Source organism: Giraffa tippelskirchi, chromosome 12, assembly GCF_054371585.1.
Source record: "Giraffa tippelskirchi isolate mGirTip1 chromosome 12, T2T-mGirTip1v1.2.pri, whole genome shotgun sequence".
Taxonomy (NCBI): domain Eukaryota; kingdom Metazoa; phylum Chordata; class Mammalia; order Artiodactyla; family Giraffidae; genus Giraffa; species Giraffa tippelskirchi.
In genome coordinates, this window is record NC_137286.1 from 134,870,313 (window position 1) to 134,897,908 (window position 27,596).

At 36.2% G+C, this 27,596-nt stretch overlaps 1 protein-coding gene across 3 annotated transcripts; it reads left to right on the top strand.

Annotated features, from left to right (window-relative positions):
* GPR180 (G protein-coupled receptor 180) lies at nucleotides 1-27,596 on the top strand. 3 transcript variants are annotated; one of them, XM_081552143.1, is made up of 9 exons: nucleotides 1-222; nucleotides 2,335-2,493; nucleotides 8,695-8,895; nucleotides 15,099-15,279; nucleotides 15,419-15,468; nucleotides 18,478-18,635; nucleotides 22,162-22,353; nucleotides 24,214-24,291; nucleotides 25,314-27,596. In XM_081552143.1, exons 1-9 carry the CDS (start codon nucleotides 78-80, stop codon nucleotides 25,470-25,472), a joined length of 1,323 nt encoding a protein of 440 aa, XP_081408269.1. In that variant the 5' UTR covers nucleotides 1-77; the 3' UTR covers nucleotides 25,473-27,596. The 3 variants fall into 3 exon arrangements, with proteins under 3 accessions (XP_081408269.1, XP_081408271.1, XP_081408270.1); XM_081552145.1 differs by lacking the exon at nucleotides 2,335-2,493; XM_081552144.1 differs by lacking the exon at nucleotides 25,314-27,596 and having other exon boundaries at nucleotides 24,086-24,269.

The following is a 27,596-nucleotide window of genomic DNA, read 5'->3' on the forward strand; positions in this document are numbered from 1 at the left end:
ATCTCAAGCTGCCGACGTGGGGCCCGCGGCCGCGGGCGATTAGGGCTTGGGGTGTGGGTACCGAGCAGTAGGCGGGGATGGGGGGGCTGCGGCTGCTGGCAGTGGCCCTCACCTGCTGCTGGTGGCCACCAGGCAGCCAGGGTAAGACGCTGCGGGGCAGCTTCAGTAGCGCCGCGGCCCGAGACGCTCAGGGCCAGAGCATCGGCCACTTCGAGTTCCACGGTAGGTTCGGGGCCGGGGAGAGGGATGAAGGCGCGTGGACCCATCCCGCGGGCCCTTCCCTCCCCGCCTCTCTTGGGGAGCCTGGAGCTGGCAGCGGCAAGGCTGGGGACTTCAGCCAGCTTACCTGTGTTTCCCCTGTCGCCGGTTGTCTCCCCTACCGCAGCTTCCCGGAATCGTGGGATGCGTTTATGGCCAACCCCCCTCTGTTGCAGCTCCCCAGATCCTCTTCAGCTCCCTCCCCCGATGAGTGATTGTATCCTGCACCTAAGAGACCATTTCCCCAATCCTCTCGTGCTAACGGATGTGCTGTTCTCTCTCCTGCTGCAAGTTTCGAGATCCTTCGCTCAAATAAGCATCGTTTATTCACTCCTGTCAGCTTGATTGTGTACACTAAGACACCGTAATTACATGTGAACATAAGTTCCAGAACTGAGATTTCCTGGGTTTTGTCCTTTTTGTTTTAGGATCCATTTGCTAAAACCTGTTTGCAGCCCAGAAGTTTCGGATTCCCCTCCTCACCACGTCTTTAGGTGTCACAGTTGTGGGAACAGTTTGGTTACTTCCCTAGCTTTACTGTGGACCACGAGGCCTAGAATGAACTTGACAGAAATGCATGCAAGTGCGTCCTGGAAGCTTCTTAATTTGTATCCTATGTGACCCTTCCGAAATGAGATTGCATTTGATTCTTCACTTCTGGTCTCCCTCAAAAATCCATGATTATTAAATGAATGAATCTGCTTTCATTCTAATTTTTGCTTCATTTGCACCCTCAAAGTTTGAGTGTTTTTCTTGATACTTACTCAGTACTCCTAATTTGACTACTATTATATTTCAAATAATTATTTGCTTTAATGAGGTTAGGGCCCTTTATTTTATTTTATCTTTTGGCCATGCCGTGTGGGGCATGCGCAAGTGATAGTAACGTCACTACGATAAATGGCACAATCTGGACAGTGTCAGAAAATCTGGCATATATGGAAGCTGTGACATGGCTTATTCATGATTGGCAAACAAGCTTAGACAGCCCAGATATTTCATTTATGACTACCTGATAGATATAGAGGAGAAACAAGTAATAAATCCAGATTTCTGAGAAAAGATTGAGGAATAGAGTGTTCCAAGTATATTAACAAACACACTTTCTCGTTTTGTGTGTGTTTTTACTATTATCAGTTTTCACTGAATTTGAATTCAGTAAAATAATAGTACCAAGACCATACTTTCGTAAGTACTGAAATAGGAATTGTAATTCAGAACATGATTCAAAATGTTAATAGGGGATAGAATCACTTTTAAGGCTGTTGATAATTTATAATGTGATTAGTTTATGTCAGAGACTTAAATGATTTTTTGATACACACTATACATATAAATTTGTTTAAAATTTGTCAAAGTGATAATAGTATAAAACAATAACAAGAGAATCAAAAGATCTTAAGATGAAAAAACAGTCCCTTGTTTTGCTTTTCCTTACTCAGAGTCCCTTTCCCTAGAGGGACCTACTTTTTGCCATTTCTCTTCCAGGCCTTAAATGTAGTTGCAGTATGCAACAAGGGTCATTGTATAGTTGTCTTACAACATATATTGTTCTGAAAATTCCTATGTAAAAGTCACAGATGTCAAATGTATCTGAAATTCATTTATTTAAACTTTCTTGCTATATTATATATGTTTGCTTTTTATAGTAAAAGAATAATTAAATATTAGCATCCATGTTATATTAAAAACCAAAAGAAACTGGCAGGACATTTCTATAGATAATTTATAAAGAAGTGTTAAAGATTTGGAATGGTTGTAAAATGAGGCAAAATTCTATCACAGTGCATGTCTTCCTACAGCAGATGTTGCTGTTTGTTCAGTGAAAAGCAATCAGTTATCAGCTGAAGTATAAGGAAACACAACACATTGTTTTGCATAATTAATATGAATAATCACTTGACCTGCGTCTGAATGGGATGGTCATTCTAATATGAAGTACCTAGTTAAAATGAGATTTAAGAAAAATTATGCTCTTTCAATTCGCATTTTGATAAATAGAGTTATTGAATTGTCCTACCATTTCAGTTCCATACAAGATCAAACTAGTTGATAATTTTTGTTTTAATGTCCCAGGTGACCATGCTCTTTTGTGTGTCAGAATCAACAACATAGCAGTAGCTGTTGGAAAGGAAGCTAAACTCTACCTGTTCCAAGCCCAGGAATGGCTAAAGCTGCAGGAAGGTGGTCCTGAGTATAGTTGTAGTGAAAAATTATCCAAAGCTCAGTTGACAAGTGAGTATTTCCCCTTTTCTTTGATCAGTATGTGTTTTTTTTTTCCTCCTTAAATGTTAGGAGTATAGTATTTACATATCAAGATGTTTCATGGCACAGCGCACACCACACTCTGCCTAGTACATTTTAAGCTAAATTTTAAGGAAACTAATCTTCTCTTTGATCAAAAAATAGAATGCCTTTTTTCCCTCTTATTCAAAATCTTTGAAAAAAATATGCAGATAATTTATAAAGGTATACTTTCCTTCTTTCAGACTTCTTACAGGCCACATAATTCCTACCAATATGGCAGATGTATTTTGACCCAGTGGCAGCATGGAGTGAGTGATTATATTTGTTGAATGCTTATTATCTGGTAGCACTGAGCTAAAAACTAAGCATGCGTTATCTGAGTTAATTGTATAATTTACCCGAAGTGATGCTGTTTTGCAATATGCTGTTGGCATACTTGGGACCTAGTCATATGGTGCCACAGTGTGTCATTTTGGACTATCCCAGGACCACATCATTTGTAAACTGCTAGATTCATCTCTGGAGAGGCTCTGCTTTTATCATTCTAGTTGCCTGAATCCTTGATCTCTTCCTTTGTCATCAACATTGTCCCGTGCATTAGGGTGTTTGCCATCCAGAGTGAGTGCGGGTATTTTTAATGCAGAAATGAAGAGCCTATGCCATGCTACCCATCCTACCCCTTAGAAGTTAACTGGCTATTAATTAGGACTGTGAAATATCCGTGAGAAAAACTGGGAATTATCTTTCTCCCCTTTTGCCCTATATTTCCTCTGCCAGGTTCTACATATTGATGAGTCTTTGAGTCTTCTTTTAGTCTAGTCAGTCAAGCACTGCTATTTCTAAACATCCGTTCTTTGTTTATTAGATAATAAGATCTTATTACAAGTTACTAACAGTGATTCTCAGTTTAGCAGTCAGTCAGCAGATGTCTGGTTCCCTCATAGCCTGAGTAGGGACGACAGTACAAGTCCCATATCATTGCCGCCTATTGTGGGGATCTCTTGTCTAGGTTTCTGAGATGACATTGACAGTCTGCTGAAGAAGCCTGAATGACTAGATTCAGATATCAAAGAGACAGTTGCTTATTTACCCCAACCCTGAATTGTAGAACTTATCTGGGAAACTCATACACAAGGTCACTGTCAGTTTTCTTTGCCTTTCTACACCAATTTGCTCAGCTACGTGTTCCATTTAAGTATAAGAAGTTCTGACCCTCAGTTCCCAGTTCTCGTAGTTTCTCCTCCATGCCCATCCAAACCTGGTCCTCTTCCAGTGTTCCTTGTTTGAAAAACTGGCACCACCATCTATCTAGTGAATAAGCTAGAAATCAAGGAGTCTTCCAACACTCCTCTCTTTAGTCTCTCTATCCCCTTCCCGTCTAGTAGGTTTCCTCTAAATATCTCTTGAATTCATCTACTTTTCTTCGTCTTACCCCCATCGTGTTATTCCAGGAGCCACAGTCTCTTGCCTGTACTATTGCAATACGTCCTGCCTGGCCGCTGCAGCTATGTCGCTCCCCCTCTGTAACCAGAGTTACAGAGTAGCAGGTTTGATCATCTCACCTTTACACCCTCAGCACACCCTTAAATACTGCAGTGGGTTCCTACTGCTCAAGGAGAGATGACCCTCCTAACCTGATCAGGAAGGCCATCCGAGTCTGGCTGATACTAACCCGCCTACCTCTCAGCTTCATCTCACAGTATTGCCCACTTTGGCCTCATTTTGTTTGTAGTGCTGGTTTTGTTTCAGAGCTCCCCTGGGCCTTTGCACAGGCTTTTCCTCTGTTTCTTCTCTTTGACTCTTCCATCTACTAAGTTAACACTTGAGGTTTTATAGCCTGTTTTCTTCCACAGCACCTGTTATAGTTACAAGTTTATATTTATTTGGTATAAAATCAATCAGTGAGAGCAGAAGGGCTCTTTTGACCTATTCATTCACAATACTTCCCATACTATGCTAGGCACTAGTGATAAATCAAGAGACCAAAATACTGACACTCGCCACAGTGCTTAAGGCTGCTAAGAGTATGGATCAGGTCACTGTGAGTAAAGGTGAAACTGAGGTTGAGATAAGAAGTATGAGTGTTAGTTACATTTATGGTTGAGAGAAAGTGAGGATTTATAATCACCATAGTGCTCAGTTAAGCCTTGGCTGAGTATTTGTAGGATGAATTGTCATGCAGCTTAGTGCTTGAGGGGTTTTTGGTTAGTAGGTCATTTCCTTTGTATTTGGCACCTTAAAGTCTTTTTGCTTCTCTGTTAAAAATTGATTGGACAGTTTAAAGCTTTGAGCTATAGGAATCGATTTATTTTCTTATATTACATGGTCAATGTTATACCATATTCTATATACACTTGCAAAAACATAATTTTTATATCAGTCAAGTACCTTTAGTCACAGAACTTATGTATATGAAGAGATTGGTGTGCTGGAAAGACGGCTAAACTGAGAATCACTGTTAGTAACTTGTAATAAGATCTTGTTATCTTTCACCTGCGCTTTACCTATCTGTGCAACAAGGAAGTTGGACTAGTTTTCTCCAAGGTTCCTAAAGTCTAAAATGCTGTGATTCTAATTATGACCCTTTAGGTGGAGTTGCATGTATAGAGAGCTATAATTTATAAAACCTCTTGCTGTTGTTTCTTTTTATATTCTCCCTTCCTCTTCCTTCTCTGTTATGTGAAGGGTATTCTTTGAAATTGTTGGAACGGAAGACCTCAGGAAACAGGAATTTTTAAGGAATGAAGATTGTTTTGTTAAATTTGAAGGTCTGAAATAAATTAAGTACTGATAGCATATATATCCCTTTCTACATATTTAATCAGTTCTTTTTCCAGTAACAAGAGACAAGTCTTAACAAAATCTGTATTCTCCAACTTTTGCATATTATTTTCATATAATAGTATATTGTTATCTAGAAGCTTTGATGCATTGAAACAAAAAAGCATATCCTTAAATTCATGACAGTGTAGTAGTACCACATATTTGAAAATAATTCTTTGTAAAAAAATTCTCATTTCCTGACCATTGATGAGACTTTTAAGTATTAATAGCCTTTCACCTACTTGGTGATGAGCTCATTAACTGTGCCTGATTCCTATGTAAAACCTTATTGCTGCCATGAACTATGAAAAGATTAGTAGACTTGAAAAATCTCAGTGTTGAATGTTGCTTGTGATTATACATTCTCCCCAAATTAATGTTTGAAGAATTATTTTTCAGTCTTCCTTTTTCCTCTTTCAGTAATGACATAAACTATCAGATTTTTTTAAATGGTGAAAACTATTTTGTAGGGTTTTTTTTTTTTTTAGAGCAAACAAAGAAGATATTTAAAGCACAGAAAATGAGTTTCTATGGAAAAGAAATTTGCTGTCAGATAACAAGAATTAAATGTAATTTTGTATATAAAACATTTTCAGTATTGTCTTTTTATATCATATGCATATATTTCCTTTTGTACATTTGGTATATTTTATTAATTTCTTAAAAGTGTTAGTATCTTATTATTTTGAGTAATTTTGTTAACAGTATTCATTTCGTTTTATAATTCTATTGGGCAATTAGCCATTGAACACCATTCTCTGCAATTCAAGTTTTGTTAATATTTGAGGTACTAATTGCATCAGCATACAATAAGCATGCTGTGCTCTAGTCTTTTGTTTCAAAAACAATGAACATGCAGTTTTGTCAAGAGGCTTATTTCCTAGGCTTACTGAAAAAGGCAGCAAGACAAAAACTCAAGCCAGTATCTCTTTATGATGTGGCAATTTAAAATGAACACATAATTTAAAATGAAGCATCAAAAAGTATATTGATGAAAATATAATGGTTAAATTCTTATATTATTTTATCTAAGAGAAAAAGTGGAAGTGATAAAACCTCAACACAGCAGAGCTTTTATATAATAAGCCCAGATTATATAATTGCAAGCTGCACATTTCAAAAGCCTTATTTCTGAACTGCTTATTGATCATATATTGAATTCTTATTAAAGGTCTTCAAATATTTAACAGAAACTTGAGTCCTTACTACTTTTTCCCAGAAGCTGTGCCTTAAGAAAAACAGTATAAATGTCAGCTAAATTAAGACAGCAAAAAAAAAAACAATGCTGTGGTGTTCTTAACAAAATCATCTTGTCCAATTTAACTACTATTAATGAAATTCCCAAATGTAAAGTTTTAAGTCCTCCAAATTTGAATCCTGTCTAGATAAGTCCCTGTCTCAGTGATAAAGACAATTTACAAATAATGTTTTTCTAACTTTTTATTAGGAATATTTTCAGTTATACATACAAGTTGAAAGCAAAGTGCAACCAGCCTCTGAATATTCTTGGCTTAGGTTTAATAATTTTAATATTTTGTTACATTTGCTTTATGTTTGTGTGTGTGTGATTTTTGTTTTGAACTGAAATGAAAATAAGCTGTGGGTGTGTTGAGCAATTCACCATATTTCAGCACATGTCTCATAAGAGTAAGGACATTTTTCTCCATAAATATTGCCATAACAATACCATCACTGCATCTAAGAAAATGAACGATTTCATAGTATCCTCTAAAATCTTTTCCATATGCAAATTTCCACAGTTATCTCAAGAAATGTCTTTTATTTATTAAAAAGTTTTGTGTTTTCAATTGAGGAAGAGATCAAGACTAGCTGGCATGCAGTGGGGGCAGTCTGGACTTGGGAATCAGGCCCATCATCATCCTATACTTGAAGAACACTTTGTATAGAATCAGACTCTTCACTTAGGATTTTCATATACTTTCTCCTTTGCTCCTTACAAGGATTCTGAGTCAGACAGGGCAAGTGTCTTAAGTCTACTACTGAAGAAACACATGTAGAGAGGTGAAGTATTGTATTTGTATGATGAGTCCCAAGGTTGTAAGACTTGCTCCTCTAACTCTCCTACTGTCTCTATTACACATGGTGTTTGAGACTTCACCCTCCTACCACACTTATGGTGGTAGTGAGTTTCTTTTAGATCAGAATCATAGTTTTAGACAGAGAAGGGATCTCAGACATCATTTAGTGTTTCTCAAAGGGAGTGCTATTGGCATTTTGGGTAGGAACAGGTTTTTATCATGGGAGACTATGTTGGGTTGCGTGAGGTTTAGCATTGCCCTGCTTCAAGTATGTTCTCAACTGCTATGACAGCAAAACTGTCCCTATACATTTTCAAATGCTCTACAGAGGAATAGAATTACCCTGGATTGAGAACCACTGATTAGTGTAATCACCTTATTTTAAAGAAAGGAAAAGGACAACTTGTATTCAGCAACCATGCTGAGTGTATAACTTAGTGCTTGTATTGGCTCTTTGCTCTAAGTATTATCTTCATTTTACGGATAAAGAAGGTGAGTGTCATTGCTTACGTAACTTGCCCAAAGTCATGTAGAAGGTAAGTATTGGAGCCAAGATTCAAGCACAGGTCTGTGTGAGGCCAACAGTTTCCACCCTCCAATACATTATGTAGATCTCACCCAGTGTAACAACTGTTATATTCCTGTAATTTCTGTTTTTCTGCTTTGAGTACCTTTTAAGGGAATAACCAATCAGGAAGAGATTTTGGACAATCTTTTGATGGTGTTTGTCAGCCATAGTTTTAGATATAATAGTTTCCAAAGTTGAATGCTCCATATTTAAATATAACTCAAATAAGTAATTTTCAGAAATGTCACCATGATGGTTTGCACAGCATTGTGAATGTACTTAATACAGAGCTGTACACCTAAAAATGATAACTTTTGTGTTGTACACATTTTACCACCACAACAAAAAAATTTTTAGTATTGCTCACTTACTTGAAAACTTTGGAAATATTTAATTGAAATTCAGAATTTCAATGAAATCTTTCTAGCCATTTGTAGTATTTCATAGAATTTTTTAAAAACTATTTTATATTGGAGTATAGCCTATTAACAATGTTGTGATAGTTTCAGGTGCACAGCAGAATGACTCAGTGTACCTATTTTCATAGAACTTTTATAGTGATTCCTTTGGTTGGTTAAATACAATATTTTTACCTGCTTTTTGACTTACAGAACTTATTCCAGTACTACATCAGGGTTTGGATTACTGAGGCAATAAGAACTAAACAAAAGAATTCTAATTTCAAATTGATTGTGTGACTAAAACAATGAACACATTTGAGGGTTTTGCTTTGAAACTGCTATTTTTTTCCCTTTGAAGTGGCCGTGAATCAGACAGAACATAACCTGACAGTGTCCCAGATTCCTCATCCACAGAAGTGGCACATGCTCTATGCAGACAAGTACACGTGCAGAGAGGGCAGTGAGGATTCCCAGGTGGAAGACATCCCATTTGAAATGCTGTTACTAAACCCGGATGCCGAAGGGAACCCGTTTGATCATTTCAGTGCTGGAGAGTCTGGTAAGAATATGTATTTAGATATCTTTTTCTAAGTGTAGAAAAAGATTTACGCCCAAGAACCTTCATGTTATGTTGTTCGACTACTGAAAAATTAAAAACAACTTGTGTCCAAGAGTAGAGAAATGGTTAAATAAACCTTCTTATAGAATTGTAACAGCTGTACTATTAAGTTTAAAAGCAGAACTGGAAATGTTATGTTGTATGATTTCACTTATGTTACAAAATGCAGAGAATCAACAGAAAGAAGTACAAAAATATGAACAGATTGTTTCCATACTTTGGCTGGTAGGATTATGGATAGTTTATAGTTTCTGCATTCTAAAGTCTGTTTTTATGATAAGCTAGCTTTATTTTTATGAACAGAAGAATGTTGATAAACTGAGCAGTCTAAATTGGCAACCCAGTGATTAAGTAGGATAGAAACTCCATTACTTCATATAGCTGTCCTTCACTAGGGTATTTGAATATTTTTATGAGTTGCCTTCATTGGAGCTTGCAACCATTTTAGGAATGATCAAATTGATGAAGTTTTCTGAAATCAAATCGACTCCCATAAAATATTTCATCAGAATTTTAGGTTGACAGAATTTGAAGTTCTGATTCAGTTCTTACTTCTGACTCCTTTTACAGTGTGTTTAAAATCTGTCTTTCTTTTACCCAAGTGGGGAATGTTACTTTGGTCATTTAAATACTCACCAAGAGTATTTAAGTGAAGGGGAAAAAAAATCTCACTATAATACAGATTTCCATTAAGCATGGAATTCTTTGCAAGGCTATTATGTGGGGATTGATTTTTTAAAAGTGCTGTAAGAACTCAAAAGTATTCATTGCTAGGTAGCTGGCGTAATTTCCAAGGATCTCATCATTTCATTCTTTAAATATCTAGATGCCTTAAAATCCGATTAATTCTCTATTGAGTGATTAATTCATTAATTCTCAACCCACCGCTGTGTATGCATCTGGAGAGCTTTGGGAAAAATACAGATGTCCGCCCCTGAGACTGAGATAGACTTGGTTTTGGAGTGGAAGTGAGGTATTTAGCTAATTCTAATGTGTAGACCCACTTATCTAGAAGTCCATCGTCCATGTTGCTTTAGAAATGTGTTGGTTTTAACATAAAGCCTTCAGATTCTTCCTAGTCTATAGCCTCAGGTATAGAATTTGTTTCCAGGGAATAATTGCCAATTAGTTTGGTTTAGAAACTTCTCCTCATTTGACTAATTTTCTGCCCTGAGTAGAGAAAATGGATTTGCGATGCTTTTTACTCAGAATAGACTGTTAACCATGTATCTTAGAGGTTCGAATTAGAATAACCTGGTGCAAAAAGCTGCAATTAATGTTACATGTTACTCTGATTAAATTTTATAGTTTCCTTTCAAACCAATTAGGTATTTTATATATCTACCAGACTTCAGTTACTCTTATATTTTACAGACATAGGAACTTAGGGGTTTTTTTGAATATTGACTAAGGCAAGTTTGGTGCTATTTGACAAAACACTACATAGGAATATCATGCCTCAAGGTAGAATAAAATAAAATCACCTCTTAAAAAATTAGAATCCTTGTTAATTACTTGTAGTTGGTGGAGACCAAAAGAAGTGCACAGAATCCTGAGAGTTAAAGCATCATTGTCTAAAGTAGACTTGATTTTTCTCAGAATAATATTACAGGCTCTTCCACATCTGCCATCTCACTGTCTTTAAGACTCCAGATATGTTTATTATTTTCTCTTGTTCCTTTTTTCCTCTCTGTTACCCCAAAAGATAATGGGTTGGATCTTGCCTTTAGCTCTGTAACTTTAATGGAAAACTCTACTGCAAGTAGTATAGACAGTAAGGAAATTAATTCTCTTACATAACAATAACATCTGAGACTTCTTCAAGGCAGTTTATTTAGCATTTCTCTACCTTCGTACCTCTGACTGTCAGCTTTGTCAGCTCCCTCATATTCAAGGTTAACTGCAGGTATCTGGGCCTTGTATCTGGACAATGGCCAAATTCAGTGTCTCTTTGTTAAGAGCAAGGAAGCTTTTCCCAGAAGGTCCCTAATCACATTTCATTGGCCAGAACTCGACACATGACCTTGTTATCTAACATGGTAAGAGAAATGTTAAGTGAAGTTATCAGAAAGGAGATAAAGGTAAACCAACAAGTCAAAGTAAAGGGTTAGGGTTAGGCTTACATCTTTGGGCAAAGAGAGTATTGGAATTTCTCTAATTGGTTTAGATTCATCAAGAGGTGTCTTGAGACACCTGCAGGTGGGATGGACCTTGGCTTCTGAGACCGCAGACATCACTGGTAGGACAGACTGTTGCAGGGGCTGCCCTGTGACCCGTTGACTCTCTCCCTCTCTTACCCTCTTTTCTCCCATCTCCCATCATTTAGCTGGAGGTAAATTTTTTAAAACTGTCCTAAATGTTTTCTTCCCACTGAATTTTACTAATGCTTCTTCCTATTAAGTTTGCCTTAAAATCTACTCATTCCCTTGTAAGTCTTTGTCGCCCATTCATGATTTAAGAGTGTTTTTCTTCTTTTGTGTATAGGCAAGACTTAATACCTAATATTTACCTGTTTTAAAATTAGATTTTAGTTTCAAGGTGAACATAGATTTCTCTCCTCTGAAGGATGGTGGCAGACCAAAGTAAAGTTGAAGAGGAAAGAAACTTACTTTTTTCCTAGAGGTGGTTTGTTTAAAAGAACCCTGAGTGCAGAACCAGAGTTTTATCTTTAAAGAATCAGAGTCAAGGTAAATAATTTATGCAAAATGCAATGAGCAAAGTATAGGACAAATGTCCTTGTTCAAGTTATTTAATATATTATCTCAATGAAGTAATTTGTTGGTTACAGTGTTAGCTTTTTATGGAAAATACATTTAGTCTTGAATAATCTGAAAACACTTTTTGCTAGTGAAATATGTCTTATTTTCAAAAGTCCTTTCTTCTGTTATTCTGGTCATGGTTGTTGTTTAGTCTCTGAGTCGTGTCCAACTCTTTTGTGACCCCGTGGACTGTAGCCCACCAGTCCATCTTTCCCAGGCAAGATTTCCCATTCTTGCCTGGGAAACCCCATGGGAATCTCCAGGCAAGAATACTGAAGTGGGTTGCCATTTCCTTCTCCAGGGGATCTTCCTGACCCAGGGATTGAACTTGTGTCTCCTGCTTGGCAGGCAGATTCTTTGCCACTGAGCCACCTGGGAGGCTCACTATTCTGGTTACTCAATAAATAGTCTGAGAATTTTCTTTTCGTAGTGCATTTCTAAGCTAACAGAGTCTGGAACCTTAACTTGTAATGAATATTCTGTAAAGTATTATAAATAAATAAAAATATAAGTAGAATACCATATTTAGTTCTTTATACTAAGAAGGAAAGACAGAACACAGGATAGCATGAAGACTTTTACTGACCCACAGTTACAATACTGTGCTTAGTTGCTCAGTCGTGTTTGACACTTTGCGACCCTGTGGACTGTAGCCCACCAGGCTCCTCTGTCCATGGGGATTCTCCAGGCAAGAACACTGGATGGATTGCCATGCCCTCCAGGGGATCATCCCAACCCCGGGATCTAACCCAGGTCTCCCACATTGCAGGTGGATTCTTTACCAGCTGAGCTACCAGGGAAGCCCACAGTTAAAATATGTTTAGCTTATTTTCTGCCTTATTCTATTACTCTAACAATCGCAGGCTTATGGTCCTATTATTTCTAAAACTAGAATATTCTACTTCTCTATGTTAGGAATTTTAAAAGAACATACGCCCATTCTGTTATTTGATATTCTCTTCGTGAAGCCTGAAGTATTTTCTCACCTGCACTAGCGAAGTGGACAATCAGCATTTATGTACGAAGAGCAGGAGAGACACCCAGTGGCTGAAAGACTTTCTGTTTTCTCCTAACCATCCCTAAAACATGGCTGAGATTAAACTGTTTATTGAGTACTTTTCCTCCTATTTGTATCTCCTGAATTACTTTTCCAAAATGATTTTCCATATAATGGAAACATTTCCTTCTGTTGTTTTGAGTTTATCCCACATGGCAAATTGGAGCACGTTCAGTCAGGGGTCATAGCTGGATGAAAGTGAGTGCAGTTTAGACTATTCATTCACAGATTCAATAGAGACAGCTGTCTTCATAGCCGCTGTCACTGTGTCCAGTGTTATTTAGATAGAATATAAAAGCCTAATGTTAGGGACTAACTTTCAATGTAACCAAGTAAATGTAAATTGTTAAATTCAGAGCTTACCCTGGTTTGTTATAAAAATTTTCTGAAAGTTCTGAAAAATGAAGACACAGTCAAAAGATTCCACTTAATGCAGAAAAGGGGGTGTTTATCTTGAGAATGTGTGAAGACCATCCTGAAAAGTTGCTGGTAGAAACTAGAGGTCGCTAAGTGCCTAGCACCATTTTAAAAATTCTGCACATTTACTTTGTTCTTGTCTTTACCAGCCAACTCCCTTTGCTCATTCAAAATTTCTGCTCACTCAGAATTTTTATTTCATCATGGCCTGGCTTGACTCCTCTGACCTGCCCCAGCATCAGTTCCTTCCAACTTCAGTTTTTCTTGCTTCATCCTTTCTGTGTTTTGTGGTTTGATGTCCCAAGAGAACATGCTTAGCCTCTAGTCTTTGAGAACCAAAGTGATGCTATTGGCCAGTGACTAGTCTTTGGATTGGTAGCCATTTGGTCAGGTGTTTTAGTTTCAGTCGCCTGTGGAGTGGAATCACGTGGTCTCCATAGGTTTTCCTCTTTGACAGAATGAAAGCCCTTTCCTTCAGAAGGAGGCTGTGGTCATGACACGTATTGTGACACTTTGTCCAAGTGGGAATTTAAGGCTGCCATCCATCCCAGAGCTGTGGCTTTCAGGCTTTAGCTGCATCAGAGTCACTGAAGGACTTTTTCAAGCCCAGAGTGCTGGTTCCCCCTCCCAGGGTCTCTGAGACCCTAGATACAGGATGAGCCCCAAATGTGCATTTCTAACGAGGTCCCTAGTGCTGGTGCTGCTGCTGGCCCAGGGCTCACACTTCGAGAAGCATTGTCAGGGTATGTAAACTATTATTGACTGAGATGACACCACCCTTAAGGCAGAAAGTGAAGAAGAACTAAAGAGCCTCTTGATGAAAGTGAAAGAGGAGAGTGAAAAAGTTGGCTTAAAGCTCAACATTCAGAAAACTAAGATCATGGCATCCGGTCCCATCACTTCATGGCAGATAGATGGGGAAACAGTAGAAACAGTGGCTGATTTTATTTTTCTGGGCTCCAAAATCATTGCAGATAGTGATTGCAGCCATGAAATTAAAAGACGCTTACTCCTTGTAAGGAAAGTTATGACCAACCTAGATAGCATATTAAAAAGCAGAGACATTACTTTGCCAGCAAAGATCCATCTAGTCAAGACTATGGTTTTTCCAGTGGTCATGTATGGATGTGAGAGTTGGACTATAAAGAAAGCTGAGCACTGAAGAATTGATGCTTTTGAACTGTGGTGTTGGAGAAGACTCTTGAGAGTGCCTTGGACTGCGAGGAGATCCAACCAGTCCATCCTAAAGGAGATCGGTCCTGGTTGTTCATTGGAAGGACTGATGTTGACGCTGAAACTCCAACACTTTGGCCACCTGATGTGAAGAGCTGACTCATTGGAAAAGACCCTGATGCTGGGAAAGATTGAGGGCAGGAGGAGAAGGGGACGACAGGGGATGAGATGGCTGGATGGCATCACCAACTTGATGGACATGGGTTTGGGTGGACTTCAGGAGTTGGTGATGGACAAGGAGGCCTGGCGTGCTGCAATTCATGGGGTTGCAAAGAGTCGGACACGACTGAGCAACTGAACTGAACTGAACTGAAGTCTATTTTTAAACGTCTTATAGAAGAAACCCATTTTGGGGGTAAGCAACATATGTAACTGAAAGTTGAAATCATTGTTTTTTCGATCAAAACTATGATTTTGTGGTTAGTCTGTGGGCTTATTTCCTGACCAGTATTTTTTTTTTTAATAGATTGACCTTCGTTTAAGCTGCGCTCTTACAGTTAAGACTTTATTCCAGAGTAGAAGATTATTCAAGTTGCAACAGTTTTCCTTTTTTTCTCTTGCAAAAGTAAATAAAGGCTATGACTCCAATTAAAAAACAAGTTCTGAAAATATGTTGATGGGAAGATTTGAAAGCAACCCAACACTGTAACTGGCTTGTTCCTTTCTTCTCTTCACAGGGTTACATGAGTTCTTTTTCCTCCTCGTCCTAGTGTATTTTGTGATTGCTTGCATCTATGCTCAATCATTGTGGCAGGCTATTAAGAAAGGAGGACCCATGCACGTGGTTTTAAAGGTTCTGACAACTGCGTTGCTGTTACAAGCCGGTTCAGCTTTCGCTAATTACATTCATTTCTCCAGGTAACTCACAACCATTAAAACTGTGTTCATCGTTATGTCTAATTAATCCTAATTAGTCCACCAAAGTTATGTTTGCTTTGATTATGAATAATTTTGTTCACATTTGTAATTTATGCTAATATTCTCTTCAATTCCTCAGTTACTCCAAAGATGGAATAGGGGTACCTTTTATGGGAAGTTTGGCAGAATGTGAGTATCTTACTAAGCATTTCTTTAAAACATAAACTTGCTATCTGCTTCTTGTATGTTTTCCTTTGTGTCAGTTATTTTCTGTCATAATACAGTTTTTTTTTTATCTGAGATTGATTAGATTTGGCTCAACTGGAAATAAGATTACAGATTTAGTTTCTATGTATCCAGTCTTTAGTTTCTGTAGGGATAGATAATGTGTTTAGCTATTCATTGTCTTTAGAGCATATTTATGCCCTTTCTGTAATTTTTATCCTCAATAAAGACTCAGTGAAGTAGGTATGCTTATCCCTATTTTGCAGATAAAGAATCTGGGCTCAGTGACAGAAAGTACATTTCCAAATGTCAGTCATCTGGTAGATGGTAGAGCCAAGACTTAGACCTAATTTTCTGACCACAAAGCTAAAGATTTTTTTTTCCCTTTTATCATCCCTTTTTTGACTTCTTCTATTTCTAACCTGGAGCCATAGAATAAACCTATAATTGAGCTGACTTCTCAGCTTTGTTCTTTGATTTATAAGAGGAACTCTTATGAGGTAATTTTTCAATTAAGCGTGATGGTGAAAAAATAAAATTTCCTATAATCATAACTTTTAAAAGAGAACTTCAGAGGTACATCAGGTCATATGCCATTCTCAGGTCTGAAAAACAAGTTAAGATTTGCTCTAAAAAAAGCAGGTCCTGAATACACAACCATTCTAGGATTTACTTTCCTTATATTTTCCATGTTTCTCTTCTAGTCTCCTCACTCTTTAATAGGGTATCTTACAGTAATCTCTGTAATCATCTCAGGACCCGCTTATCCTGATCTTGCTGCCTATTTTAAGATTCTAAAACTTCTATAACCTCTCCTTTTCCTTGTGAAGAGGGTGTATATACTGTTCACCTCTTGGGTATGAACAAAAGTTGGTTCTCTTTCTTTTGACATTACCAGAACCCTGCTTTATCCCCCTGTTTTCTTTTAGATGACTCAGGTTGTTTATAATAGAGTCCTCGAGTTTTAAAGCTGGACAGAACATAGAAATAATTTAGCTCATGCATTTTAGATGAGGAAATTGTGGTCCAAAGAGGCAAAGCATACAGAGGCCCATCAGTAGCAAAGCTATTACTAAAATCAAGGACTTCTGAAGCTTTGTGAGTATCTACTATATACAAAACAGTTTCAGACTGTCTGGCATCTTCATGGTAGGTTAAAAGCAAAAGTCTTTTTTTAAAAAAACTACAGTAAATCAACATTGATCATTTTTGGTAGTTCTGACAACAGATTTATTAAATGATAAAACTTCTTTTTAAAAAAATGTTTGGCTGCACCACACGGCATGTGGGATCTTATTAATAGTTCCCAGACCAGGGATCAAATCTGTGCCCCCTGCAGTGGAAGTGCAGAGTCTTAACCACAAGACCACCAGGGAAGTCCCTAAAATTTCAAGATTTTTAATTAAATACCACAGGATGGGATTTTTGTGTGATCTGTGTAGTTTGTCTGTAATTAGTTACTTTTCCAAGAACAGATAAGCTGTGTTCTGCCTATCCTCACAGTTACAGTATATTATATCAATATGTGCATTAGTTAGTACACATAGAAATGAGCCAGAAAATCAATATAACCCCCAACCCTGTATTTGTAAAAACAAATAGCAAAAGGTAAGTAGCAACTTATGTAGGTATATTCCTTTGGCTGACTTCTTTAAGTAACTGAAGATGTATTTGTAAAATGTTTAATAAAAATAATTAGCATCACAGTCATTTAAAATCTCCGGTGAAAGAAAATTATCCTTTATCTGAAAGGCCATGAGGTTCTATATCATTGAAATGTGGTGACAGTTCATCATTAAGATTCACTATTACAGATAAATATAAATGTAAAGTTCTAATTGGAGTTAGGGTTAGAAAAATATGTCAAAATAAATCTGAGAAGATCTATTATTAATAGGTTTTTGGCTTGTGACTTTTAATACAAGTATTATACTACAACTAGTGCTATCTGTTTCTCTAAGAATATCTTTGTATAAAAGAAGTAAAAGTTGTAGACATCAAAGTCATAAATGGCAACTTGAAGGAAGTTTTATTTTTTAAATTGTGATCAAACGTTTATTCCAAAATCCACATCAAAATACACTTTGATGAAAGGTTATAATTTTTTTAAAAAAATCAATAAATAGAACTTCCAAAATAAATACACGTGTAAATGGAGGTAAACAACTGATGGTTGTTTACCGGTAGCGCTGAGCTGGACGCGGGCGGTTTTGTTGCATTCTTTCCGCAGCAGCCGACTTCCCCTGAAGTGTGAGTGACGGCCGCCTGGTGGCGCTTCACACTAATGCATGGAGCACTCCTGTCTTCAGGACTCGGACGCTAAGGCCAGCATAATTGTATGTGACAGGGGGCCCTGCGTGTCTTTATTGTCATGCTATTTCTTACTAATAGTTTTAGAAACTATTCTTCACATCGTGATTCAGCAGTCAAAAAAACATAAACAACCCAGAAATATGTAGTGTTCTACATATTTCTGCAGAAGTTATATTTAGAATTTGTTTTCATAAGTAGTGAGTTATAGATTGTAGTTAGAAAAACTAAGAAAAATAAGGAACACAAACAGATTTAAAGCTGGCCTTAAAAATACGTACAGGTACATATATATTTTTAAAAATAGGAGTTTTGCCATTGTGTTAGCTATTTTCAGAAATGTTTACAAATTTATTGGCAAAATTTAAATTCTTTAGGTTTATTATTGAATTTCAGTAGTTTCTTTTTGAAAGTGCCTGTCCTTTGTGCTTAATAAAATGATTACGTCCTCAATGCAAAAAGGATAAAATTTGGGAATTCCCTGGCGATCCTGTGGTTAGGACTTTGAGCTTTCACTGCCCAGAGTGAGGGTTCATTCTTCAGTTGGGGAACTAAGATCCCACAAACTGTGCGGCATTGCCACAAAAAAAAAAGACAAAAAAAAAGGAGGAGATTTGTTGTATTGCGAAAGCTCAGCTGACTTTGGTTTTCACTTCCCATTAGTTTTTGACATCGCTTCCCAAATTCAAATGCTATACCTGCTTCTGAGTCTGTGCATGGGCTGGACGATAGTCAGAATGAAGAAGTCTCAGAGCAGACCTCTCCAGTGGGACTCTACTCCTGCGTCCACTGGTATTGCCGTATTCATGGTCATAACACAGGTGAGTGGTGAAACCAAATATTTCTATTCTATACTATTCAAAAATGCAGACTTGAACACATCTCCTGTCAAAATTGAACCCCGGGACCCATGAGAAATTTGTGTCATTTTAAACTATGAGTTTAAAGTGTGATAGATCATAGGTGAAGTAAGTCAGAAAGAGAAAGACAGATACTATACAGTATCACTTACATGTGGAATCTAAAATATGACACCAGTGAACTTACCTATGAAGCAGAGTTTGTTCTCAGACATAGAAAAACAAATTTATGGTTACCAAAGGGGAAAGAGGGTGGAGGAGGGATAAATTAGGAGCTTGGGATTAGCAGATACACACTACTATGTATTAAATAGATAAACAGCAAGGTCCTACTGTATAGCACTGGAAACTATATTCACAATCCTGTAATAAACCACCATGGAAAAGAATATGAGAAAGAATATGTATATATGTGTAACTGAATCACTTTGTTGTACATCAGAAACTAACACAACATTGTAAATCACTTATAGTTCAATTTTTTAAAAACATGGAAAAAAAGAGTGATAGATCAAATAACCTGTTAATTTTCTGAGTGCTAGTATATGTAGATTGTAGAATTTCATTATAATTTACCTGAATCTGAGCTTCCTATCAGCTTATTTAAGCACAATATGTTTAATATTCAGTTAGATTCTCATTTTCTAATTAAGAGCTTTCTTTCATATTTTCTAACACTTTGTAAGTACTCTGTATTAAATCAGTCAAGTAATGAATCTGGGATTCATTCATTGGCAGGAATCTACTTTATACATGAAAGAATTCAAGTGAATATCAGATTAAAGAAAAAACCAAAATGTAGAATAAAAAAGAAGAGGATCTTGTTTTTGAAAGCAAATACACCCAAAGCAAATTTGGTCCTTTAGAAGTATCCTCTCTGCTCTTGTTTTGTTTTCCTCTGCTGTGATATGTAGACATTCTAGGATCTCTGTATGCTTATATGCAATGGATTTATAAAAATTTAGATGAAAAATATAAACATAAAAATTTGTACTGAATTTGTGACCAGTATAAGTTACAGATGAAAATGGAATATACACTTGGGTTCTATACAGGACATCATAATCTGTTTTAATGCATTAAATAAATTGAAAAACTCAGTAGTGGAGGGTAAAGCCTGTGCTTTATTCATCTCTGTACCTCTAGTACTTAGTTAGTACTGTAAGTGCCAAGTGACAGTTTATTGAATTTACATGATTAATTTATAAAGGGACCATATCATAGGTATTTATATTTAAAAAGAAGATAATGCCAGGAAGGGAGAGTTAATGAGAAGGAACTGAATTGGAGGTGATTAAAATAAGGGCAAGATCCTACCAACTTAACATTTCTGATCCAGGGTTTATGGAGAGTAATGTTACATCAAGTTTAATTCTCATTTCTCAGCAGCCTTTTTTAAAAACTGAATTTTCATTATTTCATTGTAATTTAAATTCATTATCATAAACAAATACAAATTGAGATTATAACTCTACATTAGACTTTCTGTGAGCGTTTGTGAAGACTGTGCTAGACATGGCACTGGTCCTCAACAACAACCAGACTAGGTGGACGAGACAGGCAAATAGAGATCATGTAAATATGTACACCATATTCCATAGGTCACACATTAGCATAGGTATGCGAAAATGTGGGAGTGCTGTACTTAGTTGCTTCAGCTGTGTCTGACTCTTTGCGACCGCATGGACTGTAGCCCGCCAGGCTTCTCTGTCCATGGGGATTCCAGGCAAGAATACTGGAGTGGGTTGCTATGCCCTCCTCCAGGGGATCTTTGCAACCAGAGATTGAACTCAGGTCTCCCACATTGCAGGTGGATTCTTTACTGCCTGAGCCACCAGGGAAGCATTTGTGAACAATGTGTTAGACATGGCACTGATCCTCAACAACAGCCAGACTAGGTGGATGAGACAGGCAAAGAGAGATCACATAAATATGTACACTGTATTCCACAGATCACGTCTTAGCATACGTATGTGAAAATATGGGAGTATGAATATGTAAAAATGTAAATCATGGGAAATGGTTGTTTTTTTCTGCTTTGTTGGATTATAATTGAAAACGAGAAATTGTATAGATTTAAGCTACATAACTTGATGTTTTGATATATATACATTGTGAAATGATCACCAAAACCTAGCCAGTTAATATCCATCACCTCATGTAGCAGGAGATAATAGTTCTATGATAGCACCTTTTTGTGGTAAAAAGTCAAGTTTAGAAATGCATGTTGAGGAATCAGATGGGTATAATTTGGTGGGGTAGAGGAATAACTTTCAGTAAAAAAAAGATCGAATGTTTGGTCCAAGAAGGAAATTCAAATGTGCAAGAGGAGAAAGGAGTTCACCTAGCAAGAAAGTAGCAGGAGGAAAATTAGGGTGGAAGATTCAAGGATGAGGAAAGGAGGTGGCTGCTGGTAAGCCCCATAAAGCCTAAAACTAGATTTAGTAATGGAGTTTTCATCTAAATCCTTTGGAAGCCACTGAAGACTCAATTTTGAGGGCTGAGTTGGTAAATGTCGGGAGCACAGAGGACCAATGACTTGTGTGATGGTAAAAATTATGACAATTAAAGTGATTGATGTTTAGTAAAGATGGAGGGAATGTGGGCTCTGATTTCTACTGAATAGCAATAAAGAGAACAGCTTAATCAGGAACTTGCTGAGCTTTTCACTGGCATAGTAACCACAGGAGAGAAAAGGTGAACAAACACATAAGGAAAGTAACTCTGCCCTGGGTGCCATAATGAATATTAAAAATCCACTCTCCTTGGGACTTCCTTGGTGGTCCAGTGGTTAGCACTTACCTTCCAATGCAAGGAGTATGCCTTCAACCCCTGATCAGAGAGCTAAGATCCCACATGCCTCTCAGCTGAAAAATCAAAGTATAGAACAGAAACAATATTGTAGCAAATTCAGTAAAGACTTTAAAAATGGTCCACATCAAAAAAAAAAATCTTAAAAAAATCTACTCTTTAACCAGAGAGGTTAACGTGGAAAAAAAGACTGAAATCAACAATTCAGACTTGCTAGTTTGTGAATTATAAAAGATACTGAGATATTTTAAACTTTATCCTGAGATAACAGGCTTGAATGCAGAACAATTTGATTCATAATAAGGTGTTGAAGTAAGAAAGATTGATTTAGAAGAAAGTTTGTGCTTATTCTCTTCCTCTTTTCAACTTATTTTCATCATAAGAGATGTATTACTTGAATCATGGTAGCAGTAGTATTTTTTTATCTCTGATACATGGTCTCATTTGATAACAAGCCCCTTCCTCCAGCTTAGGGGTGTCAGTGAGGGGAAAAACTGCCCATACTTTATCAACACCTTATATAGTTTGATAAATCTTAGAACCTCTTAGGAATGAATGTACTGTTTAGGGGGATATTTAAAAGAGTTGAATAAAGTACTTTATTGTAAGTAGATAAGACTTTTTTCTCTAAAAATATGTATTTATTATTATTATTATTATTTTTTTTTTTTTGCAGAGTATTTTGCTACTTTGGGAACAGTTTGAAGAAACCAGTCCTCACAGCCACCATTCGCACCACAGCTTAGCAGGAATCCTTCTTATTGTTTTAAGAATTTGCCTAGCGTTGTCCTTAGGCTGTGGGCTCTACCAGATCATCACAGTGGAGAGAAGTACACTCAAAAGAGAGTTCTACATCACCTTTGCCAAAGTATGGGTTTGCTTAGAAAATTACCTGTTTGCATTGTCAACTTCATTCTGTATTACTGGGAAGTTAGTACGCAACCCTACGCTAATACTTCGTAAACTTTTATTATGTGCCAGGCACCACTCTTAAGCCCTTTATATGCTTCAGCTCATTTAATCTTCACAATTTATGAGCTGCAGATGATACTATCCCCACGTTACAGAGCCCATGGAACAGTAGTTTCCATGTAATCTTTGGCAGGTCAGTTTTGCTTGAATTGTAATTTCTCTATCAATAGGGATTTTACATTCTTTTCTATAGTATCAGAACTTTTTAATAAAAAAAAATAGATTACTATTTGCATTTCTCAAAAAGCAGTTTTTAATTGACTATGAACTGTTTACTCCCAGAATTATGCAATGTTTTATAACGAACCATGAAGAGCCATCCTTCAGTGTAAGTAGAGGGAGCCGGGAGACTGAGTACACGCTACACTTCAGCCATTTATGGCATCCATACGAGATCATGTTGACTTCATCCCCCCTTTCCATGTCCTTCCTATGCCTGTGAGAGCTAAAGGCAGATGGATTTTTTTTTTTCCTGAACCCATTTAATAAAGGAAAAGATCAGGAGAGAGGTTGGGGCAGTCATGTTACAGAAGCCTCCCTCCCTAGAAGGTAATACTTTTGGTATGCAGATGGAGAAAATCCATAACCCATCCTCTCGGCAACTCTAAACAGCATTCTGACAAGCTGTTTGGTCACCCACCCTAGTCCACAGTCTCAGAAGAGTGAGGCTGCCATGGACAGAGGGCCAGGATTCCTTCTTTATTCCTGATGTGGAGCTTTGTTAGGCTGCTGCCACAGGCCTCTTGTGTATCAAACAGGCAAGGATGTGCCTTTCACTTTGGAATTCTTCACAGAGACAGTAGTGCCTGTTGTCTGAAACGTTAGTATATACTTTGGTTGTATAAAAACTAAATTTTTTCTTTTCAATGTTTTAAACAGTACCAAAATTTTTCTTAAACTGAAATTTTTATTTTTATATGTTTTCATATAACTATTTGAATAGATTCAGACATCCAGAAGCATTTAAAGAGTAGCAAACACATTCTCACGTCTCTCCCATCTGTGCAGTTATCACCTCCTTATATAATCATGACTATTAATTCCTAATTTATTTTTCAGAGAATAAAAAATATATATTATTAAATATTTTATATTTCCCTTTGCATTAGTAACATACTAAACACATATTTATACATCTTGTTTATTTTTCTTACAACATCAAGGTTCTAACCATTTCAAGAGCTGGTAGTATTAACTTATTATTTTATTTCAAATTTAATTATGGAAAAGGATATTTTGCCATGTTCTAGGAAAAATAGAAAATATATATTTGAAAATAAAAATGTTAAAAAGTTTCCCATTCCTACTTTCCTAATTCCAGTGCCTTTTGTACTAAATCTCAAACAAGTAACCACTGTTGATCAGTTTTTTGTGTTATTCTTATAGAAGTTCTTTGTGTATCTATACAAAACTATGAATGAATACTCTTATGTTTTTTACAGAAATATGGCACATTTGTACCTCGCTTTTCTCAATTATCGATTTATTACTTGTTTAAACATATCCGTAGTATATCAAAATGTATATATGTGAAAGATGGAAGATTTTAAATACTCCTAACGCATTTGGTTAGAAACAAAGTATCATTGTCACAACAATAGCAAACTTATTTCTATCTTTTATAGCAGTTTCTACTGTACAGGCCAACTGAGATCAATCCAGACCTCCTGAATAGGCTAGTACTGTTTTCTGTCTGGTACATCATGAAAACAGAGGCACAGCTGCGCTGATTCAACCTATTTTTCATTTGTTTCAGGGCTGCATCTTATGGTTTTTGTGCCATCCAGGTCTTGCGTGCATTTCTATCATTTTTGATGACTACCAAAGAGATAAGGTAAATAATATACATGATCAAAATAGTTTTATTTGTAGTCTTTATTGGGAAATTAAGTAGGAAAAACCTATTTATCTACTCAGTAGTTTCTTTGGATTCTGTGAAATAGAACTTGGAAACAAAATATTAAACCAGTGAGTATTTCAATTTAGTTGATAAGCAAAATGATGGAAAAATAGCTTTTGTTATTCCTATTTTAACCTATCTTATAGTACTATTTTATAAATTAAACTGTGGAATTTATAAACACAGCTTTGTTAAGAAAAAATGATTAAAAATGTTCACTACATAATGTTAAATATCAAGATCGCTTTTAAAAAGTCAGTCTAGTCGCTTTAACACCCTGCAGACTGGAGTACCATGCTCAAGTATGTCGCATTTTGGCTACGTTGATACCCACTGTCTTAGATGAATCGCTGCATCATTTCAAAGTGGAGTTCTGCCAGGAGCTCTTTATAAGCAATGCCATATGTGCTTGAACAAACACAGAAATGTTTCTTGAACCTGAGGTATTTACAGAGGGTAAATAGATAGGAAGGTAGTCTACAAAGACAGAGAAGCGACCTGAGAATTTCTGAAAGGGCTTTTAGAGTACTCGTCAAGATTCAGGTAGGGGATTCTTTATTCCTATTACTAGATTAGCCAGGAGCCTGATTTTTCTTATTACTTTCTTATGACTTATTACTTTCTTCGGTGCATGCACCCTGAGGAGAGAATGGTTTAGTAAATTATTCTTTTGTGTCTTATTTTGACATCTGTAAACTGCTAAAAGAATTTTACTTTTGAACAATTACAGTCCTGAACATTAGTTGTATTTTTCTATTGAAAATTTCTTTTTTAAAATTTACCCTCAGTAAAGATGCGGAAGATATAATTTTTTATTTATATATATTCACTTAAAGTATATATAAGTTTATGTATGATGTTTATGTATGTATAAAGTATATATAAGTTCATGATAAATTGAATATAATTTCTCTGTTTTTGCCTTCAGTAAAGCACTCCCTTTCTTTTCTTTTCAGGTCATTACAATAGGTGTGATCCTTTGCCAGTCTGTTGCCATGGTCATTCTCTACAGACTCTTTCTATCCCACAGTCTGTACTGGGAAGTTTCTTCACTTTCCTCAGTAACACTACCACTGACCATATCATCTGGACACAAAACTCGGCCTCACTTCTGATACTTGCTTTTCTCTAAGGAAAAGTGAATTGATTCACCAGAGTGCAATAAGGATCCAAATACAATGACTCTTTTTTCATACTTGTGGTATGAAAAATTGAACAGAGAAAGCAGAGCATGTTACATATATATAACTGCATTTAAGCAGTACCAAACTGAAAACTGAAAAAAAGGTAATAAATGTTTTGAAATATACTTAATAAACTTTCAAGAAAGAGTGTTGTTATAAGGTGATTTATGCAATTTCCATATGGAAATAAAGATGAAAAGAATTATATGATATTTTTATAAGAGACTCACCACTTACAATGCCTCATCCTACATCAGTAGTTAACTCAGGTTTGATAGTCCAAAAAAAGTGATCAGTTAAATGATTGCTTACTTATATGTATCTAAACTAAGTCCAGTTATGAAATCAGTGTAATACACTGGTTAAAAACTGCTTCTTTTTATGCTTTAAGGAAAATGCATTTCATATTGGAGTTTAAAGATACTGAAAATTAAGTTACTTCAGAAAATTAATATAAAATATATTTGTAGTTAAGTGAATAAGCTCTTGTTTATTTGTGGATGGGGTTAATCTCCATTTTCTTCTATTACTTTTGGCTCTAGTTAGGATTTAGCTTGATTAGCAAAGGGTTTTTGACAGATAATTTATGAAAACTTAGACACATTGCAGTGGTTGTACAAAGGATTTTAAAATCTGAGCACTTAGGTGAAGGGACAAGCAGGTTAACATGTTTAAAAAGAAAGAAGGAAAAAGTACTCTATGATATGGTTACTAAAATTTTAATCCTGATATAATTCATTTCTCTTACATTGAATCCCCAATCATAATTAAGCTGTATACACAGATTAAATTAACAGAAGCATTTCACATAAATGTTGCTTTCAGTCATCAACTACCCATGAATTCCTGCCCAAGGATACTTAATCAGGATTAAATTTTCTATGAATAATTGAAAAACAAAATACTCACTGGATTTGTTATAATCCGTGTTGGCACTGGATTCTAAGTGGTTGCCATCTTGAATCCTTTGTAATAAAGCCATATTTTTTGCGAATGATGCCCTGGTATTGAGTATACAAATACTCTATCAAGTGCCTGTTTAAAAAATTGCTAAATGGTTGTTGGTACTTGCAGTATAAAATGACTATTCCCATTAAGAGTCACTGATCAGAAATTATTCTGTCTTGCAAGTCCTTCAGGCCTTTTCATTTATTTCTGGCTTATTTTAAAGATTTTTTTTAAAAAAAAATCTACTTTCAAAGGTGTTATGTTTTTAAGCAAGTAATAGTGCGCTGATCTGGTAATTAACCTTTTTAATTAAATAGTTAAAGTAACATAGCAGAACTTAAAAAATATCTATGATTTTGTCTTTGTTTTTCCTTTGCATCTAGTCTCATTAAAAGTGAATAGTACTCTGCTTCATTTTAAAGGCAAAATACAAGTGTTCGTGACTAGCAGAATGTCAGAGTGACAAAGTTCAGCCCGCTCATTAAATCATCAACAGCTCTTTGTAAATTATTTCATAAATGAGAGCTACAGGTTGAGACTAGAAAGTCTACAGTGTATGTTAGGTTTATGTGATCTTCTGAGTGGTCATGACCTCTTCTTTTACCACATCTCACTAATAACCCCAGTTATTGTCTGTTCTATTCAACTGAAGTGCAGTTAATTGAGCTGAAAAAAAAGATTGAAGCCTTTTCAAAAGTTTTGTTAACTTGCAACAATGGGAAGAGAATAATCTTTGTGTTACCTACACAAAGAACGTGGAAACTGTAATCAACATGTATGAAATATATTACTGTGCTTGCATTTATGAGGCTTGAGCAATTTTTTTTTACTTTTATTTTTTAATTTATGGTTGAATTTACTAATAATTTATTTTGTTATTCAAGAGCCGTTGTTAAATGAAGGAAGACGGTTTGTTAATAAATGTATAAAATAGCTGTGAATAAAGTTGAGTAATCCGAGTTCAGAATTCATAGTTCATAAGTCATGACATGGTAGCCCCTGTTTTTTCTCTTCCTGAATGTTTAGATGGAGATTTGTTACCACAGATTACAGAAAGATAAATGTATACTGCAAACTCTAATTAAAGATCAGAACTTTGCTACTTTT

Excerpts from the sequence above, each read along its gene's own strand:
- GPR180 (XM_081552143.1), top strand. The coding sequence starts at position 78 with ATGGGGGGGCTGCGGCTGCTGGCAGTGGCCCTCACCTGCTGCTGGTGG. Across the intron at positions 15,280-15,418 it reads AATTACATTCATTTCTCCAG|TTACTCCAAAGATGGAATAG; the intron begins GTAACTCACAAC and ends TCAATTCCTCAG. Across the intron at positions 24,292-25,313 it reads ATGACTACCAAAGAGATAAG|GTCATTACAATAGGTGTGAT; the intron begins GTAAATAATATA and ends TTTTCTTTTCAG.